This window comes from Lynx canadensis, chromosome B4 (genome assembly GCF_007474595.2).
Source record: "Lynx canadensis isolate LIC74 chromosome B4, mLynCan4.pri.v2, whole genome shotgun sequence".
Classification (NCBI taxonomy): Eukaryota; Metazoa; Chordata; class Mammalia; order Carnivora; family Felidae; genus Lynx; species Lynx canadensis.
The window spans coordinates 80,561,691-80,572,601 of NC_044309.1; the positions used below are offsets into that span (position 1 = coordinate 80,561,691).

Genomic DNA, 10,911 nt, shown 5'->3' on the forward strand with positions numbered 1-10,911 from the left:
CGCTTTCTACCATCCCTGATTTATGGCTCTGGACTCCATTTGTTGGTAGTATTGGTTTCAATTCAGCAAAAGCTAGCTGTCTCCCGAGGGAAGGTGAGAAGGAGGGACATCTGGGGATCTTAACAACAGGGTCTGTGGCATGTAGTTGAGCACCCTGGGGCCTAATGTCAGGCATTGGTCCCGGGGCTTCAGTGTCTGGTCTAAGAAGGCAGTTTCTAGCCCCCTGAGGGGCCCGTGGGCCGGTCTCCTTTGGGGGTCAGGATTACTGGGAATACTAATTAATTCATTAGTGGGGTTGATGGATTATCAAGCTGTCTCCTGGCAGTGGGGCCTGGGGTGGGGGGAACAGATTGCTGCCCATAAATCTGCCTGTTGCCTCCCTCCTCTCTGCTTCAATGGCTCTCACTCGGCCTGTGGGCCGGCAACCGAGCGCTGGTTGCATTTCCCCCACCCAGCAGATGGTTCTAACAGGTTAGCTCAGAGCTTTACAAAAAGCACAGAGAAAGAAGGAAGGCCTGGGGATTGGCCCTCTGGCCCAGGAACCATGTGGGGGGAGGAGAATGAATGTAAATGCTTTGCATGCAGTCCCCGCCCTCTTTCCTCTGCTGACTGCACACACCCTTCCTGCCCCTTCCTGCTCTGAGTTCAATAGCTAACTGTCTGTATAACCTTCCAGGAGTTGTGACGTGGGTGACCCTGATGAATTATATTGCATCCCTCCCTCTGCAAAAGGCAGCTCTTAAAGAAAATTTGGCGTCTTCCCTCAATGCCCTCTTGAGGCTGCACACGTGGGCACACACACATACACACAACTGAATGTGTTTTGAGAGCTAATCCCATTGTGTCTAGTTTCTTACATCTGTCAAAGAGAGCAAGGAGCCCTACAGAATGTTCTGTCCCCACCCTCATCTTTGTCTCAATATGTTCACCTTTCTGCTGATCCACTACTCCTCCCTGCCCTCTGAGCATTTCACAGGCGGGATACTAACATCGCCAGTATCATGAACTCTCAAATATCCAGGGAGATGGCTTCTAAGACACAAAGCAGGGGATCAATCCATTCTATACATGGTCATTGCAGCTCTCTCCTGAGCACAAATGCCTCCACAGATACACTTCCTCTAGCTGAAGAGGGGATTCTGGTACGGTTTTCAGAAATCTATCTTTCCTAGCCTGTGTTACTTAATTACTCTGAAAATGAAGTTTGTTTTGCTGAGCAGGTATTTCCTAAATAGAAATACAAGAAATATTAGTAGGGGCTTAGAGATTTGCTGAAGATGAACCACTTCCTATAAAATGGGGGAAAATGTTAATTTTTCTCTTCTTTCTTTCTTTCTTTCTTTCTTCTTGGTGAAGGACAAGAGTCCTTCACACCTACAAGAGTTTTAAAAAAATGAACTATTTCAAAACTAAGACATATCCTTCACTCTTATTGACAGCAAACCTATCTTTTGCTTTAAAAATTTTTTTTAATATTTATTTTTGAGAGAGAGAGAGGGTGCACGCTCGTGCATGCAAGTGGGGGAGGGGCAGAGAGAGAGGGAGACACAGAATCTGAAGCAGGCTCCAGGTTCTGAGATGTCATCACAGAACCTGATATGGGGCTTGAACCCACAAACCGTGAGATCATGACCTGAGCCAAAGTCAGACACTTAACCGACTGAGACACCCAGGTGCCCCTGCTTTTTTTTTAATAAAAAAATTTTTTAATGTTTATTTATTTATTTTTGAGAGAGAGAGAGAGAGAGCACAAGCAAGGGATGGACAGAGAGGGAAACACAGAATCCAAAGCAGGCTGTAGGCTCTGAGCTGTCAGCACAGAGCCCAACATGGGGCTTGAACCCATGAACTGTGAGATCATAACCTGAACTGAGGTCAGAGGCTTAATTGGCTGAACCACCCAGGCACTCCGGTAAACCTGTCTTTTTTTTTTTTTTTTAATATATTTATTTATTTTTTAATTGACGTCCAAGTTAGTTAGCATGTAGTGCAAAAATGATTTGAGGAGTAGAATCCAGTGATTCATCCCCTACATATAACACCAGTGCTCATCCCAACAAGTGTCCTCCTTAATGCCCCTTACCCATTTAGCCAACTCCCCATCCACAACCCCTCCAGCAACCCTCAGTTTGTTATCTATACTTAAGAGTCTCTTATGTTTTGTCCCCCTCCCTGTTTTTATATTATTTTTGCTTCCCTTCCCTTGCGTTCATCTGTTCTGTGTCTTAAAGTCCTCATATGAGTGAAGTCATATGATATTTGTCTTTCTCTGACTAATTTCGCTTAGCATAATACTCTCTAGTTCCATCCACGTTGTTGCAATTGGCAAGATTTCATTCTTTTTGATTGCCAAGTAATCCAGTAAACCTATCTTTTGCTTTAACCTTCTGCCCTTTTCTTTGCACACAAGACATTCTTATAGCTCTTCATCTCTATTACATATGTACCGTTGGTAGAGCACTGTGATTTCCAAAATCACACGTGTAATATGGTAGAGCATATTACATATGTTGCATTGGTAGAGCAAGTGATTTCCAAAAAACTGAGGGATTTCCTTCAAGGGAATTTCAAAAAGAGGCTGAGCTTGGACCCAGAATTCTATCTTGCTACAATGGGGAACACTTTACTGATCAGGTCCTTTTACAGATGTGATATTGGAAATGAGGTTGAAATACCGAACATCATTCAGCCAATTGCTTCTTCCCTTCTTCCAAGCACCCTTCTTCCCTTGCCTCCCCAGAACCATAGAAGTTTACAAAATCCTTCACATCTTAAAATGAAGATTCTGCATAGTTTTCTTCTTTCTCTTCTAGCCAATTAATCTTACCAGAGAATACCACAGGGATTTTAGCAATTGCAGGACCTTTCTTTTCTTCCAAGTCCATTACTATTCAGATGGACTTTTTCTACCTGAATGCTTAATGATATATTTTGATATATTTTTGAAAAATAATAGTGGATCCCAGTTTGTAATTCAAGGAGCTAAGTGTCTTTACAATGAACTATTTCATTCATTTGCTTTACATTTTTATAAATTTCAAGCAAACAGAAAAGTTGAAAGAACAGTACAACAAATATAGATATGGCTCTGTCTATAGTCACTAATGAAAATAAAAAGGTTTTGAATGGAAATAAGTTTACATGTTGAAAAGAAGGGAGAGGAAGGTGCTTTTTCCTTCTTCTTTTAAAATTCTGAAGTTTTAAAACTAAAGACACCAATCTACATGTATAAGGTAATAGTCAGTGATGCTGAGTCCTGGGCATGTATCTTTCTCATTTTTTGACTCTTCAGATGGAGACCACTGTTTTCATTAACCCTTCTTAGCTCTCTGAGACTCCCTCCAATTTTCTCTCACCCAATGTCTTACCTTTTTAACCACAAAGATTTCCAGTCCTTTTTTTCTTTACCTTTCAACTTCAGCAACTCTCCTCCCATATTCTCCTTCTACTAACCTTTCTCCCCATTTATACAAACGATCAAATAAAACAAAACGAATGAATGGTAAACTGGACCTGGCCAGAGGAGCCCTTTGAAGTAGGTGTGTCTTTCGACTGGGGAAGGGGAGGAGTTAGACCTCCGGCAGCATCACCCCGCCCTGGTCAGCTGGGAAAGCAATCAAAACTGCTGCAACTCGGAGACTCTGGCCAGAGCGCAGGAGCTGCCCAGAGGCTGTGGTCCTGAAAGCTCCACTCCGGGGAACTAGCCACTCAGAGGAGGTACTGAAGAACAGCTAAATCAGCTGCAACGGGAGCATCAGCCTGAAGGCGTCCTGGAGGAGCATACAGAACTCCAAGGAACGAGTAGAACAAGAATCAGTCAGAAAAAACAGATTCAGTGACATATCTAAGAGGCAGGGGCCGGTTTAACATGGATCGCTAAAAGTACCTCCTTCTCCTATGATCTGGACGCTCAGGGAGACTTGGGTTCTCTGAGTCTCCTCCAGGACACAGATCCAGACTTCACACCAGGGACCACCACTGACAGAGGTGAGCCCTTGGATGGGGGTGGTACGGGACTACTAAAGTTTCTGTGGGAAGTTCCCACAGACCTAGAGGAGCAGTTGGGCTGAGGTAAGTCTCTTCTGGGCTAGGAGAAGAGGGAGTAGGACTTGGAAACTTGAACAGAGAAGCAGACAGAGAACATTTGGGGACGGATATTAAAATTTTAACAATTTCACTAATTCCAATAGCACCTGCCACCTGAAGTGAAACTCTACACACTCAGTCATTTTTATAAAGTAGAGATTATAAATTATCATCCTCTATGTCTGTCAAACTCACCCTTTCATTTTATTAATGCAGGAGACAAAAATGTCCAAAAAGTTTAACTTTGTCTGAGGTGGCTCAGGAAGTAGGTTGCAAGAATTGACTCAATCCGCTGCTCTGTTCACAGCATTTTCAGGCTGTGGAGAGAGTGGAAGGGGTAAGAAGGGGAACGGTAATAGACTAAGAAATGAGAGAAGATGTCAGAAAGCTATGGAGCATATTCTTACCGTTTCCCCCATTTGGTGTGCTAGAAATTCTTAGATAGTTGTGATAGAGTGGTGAAAATTTCCTTTTCCTCAGCTCTTTCCACTAAGAAATCAGAAAAGAAAGGTTGTTCATATATATTTTTGTCTCCTCTGCCTCTTATCCTTCATTTACCACCCCCAAACTGTATCCAGAACAATAGTAATAAATGTAAAATGCTTCCCTTGTTTTTGGACAGAGGGACCAGAGACGAAATGTTGAAGAAGAAGGGGGAAAACTAAAAGATTGAGTAATTTCTGTTTGCAAAGTTCACCATTTGGGTTTGAGGCTATGAAAACCGAAATATGATATGGCTATGTTGGGTACGGTGTGCCTGTGTGTGTGTGTGTGTGTGCGCGCGCGCACGCTTCTGTGCACGTGTGTGTACAGGTATTAACCAAGAGAGAAAGTGGTAGAGTCTAAAAAGTTGTATAGGAAGAGCACAAAACAGCCCACTGGCAGTTTCTGGGCAGAGCAAGTTGTGAGCACCCCGGTCTGCATTCTGTCTTTTTAGTGTGAAGACTGCCGCTCTGAGCAAGGCATTTAGCCTGTCTGGTGCTTGGATTCCTTAGAAACTGAGCTGAATAGGCTTCTTTCTGTTGTACTGAGGATTCAGTCATAGGCTCAGGAGGTGAAGTGGGTACAGTCAGCTTCCAAGAGGAAATATACTGTCTCATCACCACATGCACACATGTAAGCACCCTTCGTTCACGTGTCCATCAATAGAAACTTCTACACAACAAGTCCTTACCCTTGCTTTTCATAAATCTTCTAAATGAGATATGAAAGACAGAAATACTATTTCCATTTTTCCCTAGGAGTAAAAAAAAAGTGAAAATAATTTTCTGTGCTCATTTAATAAGCGAGTGATAAAAGAGTGGAGAGGGTCTCAGTGCCAGGCTTCTCTCAGTACACCTCTGAGTGGGTTCATTAACAGGCTCAAAGCCATGGTAGAATTAGATTCTTGTTCTAGAGAAAACTGAGTTGATTTCCTTGATCAGAAATCACAACTGCACCACACACATTTTCGGCTCTCAAGTCTAAAACTGGATGTTCATCATCTTTTTTCCCCTGCTAACTTTTTGAGGCATTGGAGACATTTAGGTGGAAAAAGTCAAAAGAGAAGAATTATTACTTCTTTTAATCTTTGAGGAGTCCTGGCTTTTACTTCTATTTGAGAGACATTTCATTTTTCTCCTCAGAGCTCTGGCACTGGATTCTGGTAGGAAAGTCTTATCCCCAATAGTGTCTAATCAAAGACAAAAGGAAACAAATGTCCAGGGCTAAGAGCTGTGTGTGTTCCGTCAGAAACTTCATGAACCTAAACATTAAAGTAACTGAGTAGGAGTGTCCAGCAAACTGCTGTCTCCCCATAATGAAAAAAAAAAAAACAATAAAAGCGACTAACCTCCTCCATGAATATGGTAAAAGAGTTTTGGGCAATCTGGTAGAAACAGCTGATAGAACTCTGTTTCTTCACCTCTTGCAATGGAGTAGAAGCTTTGATACTTAGTTATTAGGTTGGAGGCGAGGGTTTGTCAGGGAATTTTTCAAAATGCATGTTGAGATAGAGCCATTGGCTTTTGTTGGCATGAAATCAATAGTAAGCACAGATTGTAAGTATACTTGGTTTTGTCCATGTGTCCAGGAGAAGTCATGATGAACTTTAGGAACGATAGTACTTAATACTTATATGGCATTATGATGTCTGGCACTATTCAAAGTCTTTAAATATATTAGCTCATTTTATGCTCACAATAATCCTATGAGGTAGGACTATTATTATTCCCATTCTAAAGAGAGGGGACTGAGGCACAGATAGATTCTGAAACCTTAAGATCACATATCTAGTATGTAATAGAGCTGAAGTTTAAACTCAGGTAATGTGACTCCAGAGTCTGCTGTCCAGATACACTGGGAGAAAAGATGGGCTATTGGGCAATTGTTAGATCATCTTCTGAGCCAATTAGAGGAGGTTCCCTCAAGATAAGAAGAGGCACAGTAGTTAGCAGAATCTACTTTTATGATTCATCTGTGGGAAACAACTTTTATTTTTGAATATGCAAATTGTATAAATAGATTAGATAAGAAAACTCAAGAATAAACACAAGATAAATATATGGATAATGTTTTATAGCATTTAAAGTTTACAGAATCTTATTTGTCTTGCAAGAACCATGTTAAATATACTTTACCTCTATTTTATCAAAGAGGAAATGAAAGACCAGAGAGCTATGTAATGTGTTTGAAATCAGCAACTGGGAATCAGAACAGTTGGGACTAGAGTGTGTGTCATTCCAGCTTTCATGATTTCAAAGCCACCCTATATACCCATGGGATGCTCCTAGAACTTATGAATCTATGAAAAAAGAGAGAGTTAAACTGGAGCCATCTATATCCTTCCCAGGGTTAGTAAGAGAAGAAAGATGAAAAATGGTTGTCCTTTACAATGTTTTAGCCAAAGCCGGTTGGTTCTTTTCCTTCATACCTGCTGATAACCTGACTTGAAAGCAACTCTTTGCCTCTTACAGAAACCATTAAATTATGTTAAAGGCGAAGGATAGTCTACTCTATTCTCCTAATCCCACTTCTTGGTGGGGGTGAGGATGGACAGAACTTGGCTAGAGTCCAGAGGTACGGAGGTGAGGATCATAATAATAATGAAAAAGGCCAATTACAGAGGCTATCAGGGGCAATTCGGGAGACTGCTTTCCTCTCCTGCATCTTCCTTCTCAACTCTCCCTGCATGTAAGTATGACTGAGTGATGATGATGATGAAGAGGAGATGAGAGAAATAGAAGAGAAAAAAGATAAGGAAGCAGAGTAAGAGAAGGTGGGGGGGGGGAATAAAAGGGTGGAAGCGATAAGAAAAAAAATCTATAAGAGGAAGGAATCCTGGAATCTGAGAGTTAAACATTGCAAAGAACAGCTAAACTAGCCTCCCTTTGGACGATGTTCATTTCCTGGTGATTTAGTTCAGCTGATCCACACCCCCTGAAGTCAAAGTGCCTTCCTTTCTTCCTGTAGCTGTGGTGGGGGAAAAAAAAAGGAGAAATAATCTAAAACCTAGGATTTGGAATCAGAAGAACTGGCTTTATGTCCTGCTCTATCAGCTCTATATCTTTGCATTTCCATCACTTAATCTCTGACCCACAGTGACCTTGACTACAAAACAAGCATAAATCCCCATTTCCCTCAAAGGTTGGCTATAAGGCTACACAAATGTTATTATAATTACGTGTGCAACATTACGTTTCCCAAGCCTACTCCATCCTTTTTGGCCTCAGAGTGCACCTGCCTCAGAAAGGTCTGTGTTACTTTAACAGAAAGTTAATTAGGTCCTTCACCCTCCCTCTGGATATCGGGCTGAGTTAGAAGTGCAGCTCAGCACACAAGCTCCATCATCCATATTAAAAGTGGGATTTTCTAACTTGGCCTGGGCAGCCAGTTGACCAATAGGTTCCAACGTGTGTTTTCAATAAAGCTGCTTACCCAGGAAGCCTTATTAAGTGAGTAAGTCAAGCTGACATGATTTCTGTGCTGATTAACATGAAACCTAGGCTGTTTTTGCAATGCAGTAACATTAATTATTTATAGGAGGTAAATGAGGTTAGAAGGAAAACAAGCTCAAATTACCAGAAACAAATCAGATCATATATTTATATTTTTAAAATCTATGTGCTAAATCCTGCCTCATTGATTTGAGGCTCAAGCTTTAAGGATCGAAAAACGTGTCTCATGCTCTCCCCTTTCTGATACACAAAAGTGATGGAAGGTTTAGCGTTTCAAAGACTAAGGTGGTAAACTGGCATGCCCCAATGCTGCTTCTCAGATACTTTTATTTGGTAAATTATATACCTGCAAATTGCTCAGCAAATCTCAAAACAATTCACCCTTCCAGAATTGAACATAAAATGTTTACTAAACCACCAGTCTCTTCAGGTTTTCGAAGTGCAATTTTTTTTTCCAAAGAAAATCTGGATTAAACAGTATCTGTTAGGCAAGTGAATTAAAGTAGTCAGGGTATTTCCACGTTTGTCTGAAATAGTCCTCGCTTATGTCTGCAGTCACTATGTTCTGTTAAGTTTAGAGTTTGCCCCAGATTTTTCATTTTTAATGAAGTATTATTATAATAGTTATACTAAGATAATCTTGAATAAGCTTTGTAGACCTCTGGACTGTAAATCTAGATGTTGCCATATTCTTGTCTGATGGTGTGAGATGCCTGTGCAATGAAAGAGTTTTCTTTTTAACATATGGGTGAATTTAAAAAATGGCCAGGGGTAACCCTGCTCTCTTTTCATGATCCTTTTAGACACCATGTCACTGACACCTCTAATACCACTACATTAGACAGACCATAAGGTGCTTGATGAAAACCAAAATGCTCTTCTGGTGATGGTGCGAGAAATAGTCATGGTCACATGGGGGTACCAGCCAGTTGTGGCACTGCTCTTTCCTAGGATGCTTGAAGCTAAGAGTTGGCAGAGTCAGTGGGAAACATGGAATGTTACAGGTTAAGTGTATGTGGCATATCTCTCAATAGAGGCTGGGCAGTCCTCTGAAGAACAAAGTAGTCTGAATGATCTCAGCACAGCGTTTCATTTATTTTGTGGTGTAAAATACAACAGTGTACTTACTTACTGTGTGATATGCTTTTTAAATTTTGCAATAATTATAATTATATCCATTGTTATAAGTTTTAACTACATTAGCACCTTCTTTTACTTTCAGAAGTTTCTCTGTTTGGATAATATGTCCACCTTATCTATTTCCCTTTTTGATCTGTATTCTGGAAAGAAGGAAAGATATATTTTGACTCTTACACCAGTTATTTTTGCATAAAATCTCTACAAGACAAGGCACCAGAGAATGAAAAGTACAAGGCAGTGGCACTACCATGAGTAATCAAGTCAATTTCATTTTTCTAAAGTTGATTTTTTTCTACTATGCCATAGCTATATTGGTGTTCTGGGCATTTATTTGAGTCTTAGATTACTTATTTAGAATGGTGGACTTGGACTAGATAATCACAAGTTGAATCCCAATGCAATTCTCTGTTTTATATCTAAGATATAAAAAGAAAGTTTAGTTTTAAATCAAAGCAGATATTCACAGACACTAATCATTGCTGTTTCCTATTCCAGAATCTGGAAATGGCAAAGCCTTATGTGAAACCCAAGGAGATGACAGAGTTGGTCAACACACCATCCTGGATGGACAAAGCCCTGGGCTCTCAGAATGAGATGAAGGAGGAAGAGAGAAGATCAGCTGCTTATGGGATGCTTGGAAGCTTAGCTGAAGAGCATGACAGTATTGAGGAGGAAGAAGAGGAGGAGGAGGATGGGGAGAAGCCTAAGAGAAGGGGTCCCAAGAAAAAGAAGATGACAAAAGCTCGCCTTGAGAGATTCAGGGCTCGAAGAGTCAAGGCCAATGCTAGAGAACGGACCCGGATGCATGGCCTGAATGATGCCCTGGACAACCTGAGGAGAGTCATGCCATGTTACTCTAAGACTCAAAAGCTCTCCAAGATAGAGACTCTTAGACTGGCCAGGAACTATATTTGGGCTTTGTCTGAGGTCCTGGAAACTGGACAGACACCTGAAGGGAAGGGCTTTGTGGAGATGCTCTGCAAAGGGCTCTCTCAGCCTACAAGCAACCTGGTGGCTGGATGCCTCCAGCTGGGCCCTCAGTCTGTCCTCCTGGAGAAGCATGAGGAGAAATCTCCTATTTGTGACTCTGCCATCTCTGTCCATAACTTCAACTATCAGTCTCCTGGGCTCCCTAGCCCTCCTTATGGCCATATGGAAACACATCTTATTAATCTCAAACCCCAAGTATTCAAGAGTTTGGGAGAATCATCCTTTGGGAGCCATCCACCTGACTGCAGTACACCACCTTATGAGGGCCCACTCACTCCACCCTTGAGCATCAGTGGGAACTTCTCCTTGAAGCAAGATGGCTCTCCTGACCTGGATAAATCCTACAGTTTCATGCCACATTACCCTTCTGCAAGTCTAAGCTCAGGGCATGTTCATTCAACTCCCTTTCAGGCTGGTACCCCTCGTTATGATGTTCCCATAGATATGTCCTATGATTCCTACCCTCACCATGGCATTGGGGCCCAACTTAATACAATCTTCACTGATTAGGGCAGTAAGACAAGCATTTCAGAGGATAATGTGGAGATGTTTCCCATAATTCAAGTGGGTTGAGCTGAAGATTCAATGACCTTAAAGGAACCCTATAGGTAGATATCAAATGCAGTAGTCCCAGTCCATTTAGGCCTTCCTGCACCTGCCACCCTCATTTATCATCAGCTTCTCACACTGTATTGATTCATTTAGTTAGGGTCCTCAAGTGAAATTATCTGATTGTTTACAATCACGTGGAAATACAACA

At 41.5% G+C, this 10,911-nt stretch overlaps 1 protein-coding gene across 1 annotated transcript; it reads left to right on the forward strand.

The window, feature by feature from the left end:
- The first annotated feature begins 9,665 nt into the window (after positions 1 to 9,665).
- On the forward strand, positions 9,666 to 10,661 carry NEUROD4 (neuronal differentiation 4). Its single transcript, XM_030321128.1, has one exon. It carries the CDS (start codon positions 9,666 to 9,668, stop codon positions 10,659 to 10,661), a length of 996 nt encoding a protein of 331 aa, XP_030176988.1.
- Positions 10,662 to 10,911: the final 250 nt, after the last annotated feature.

What these genes read in the sequence shown, in the direction of transcription:
- NEUROD4 (XM_030321128.1), top strand. Translation starts at nt 9,666, where the DNA reads ATGGCAAAGCCTTATGTGAAACCCAAGGAGATGACAGAGTTGGTCAAC.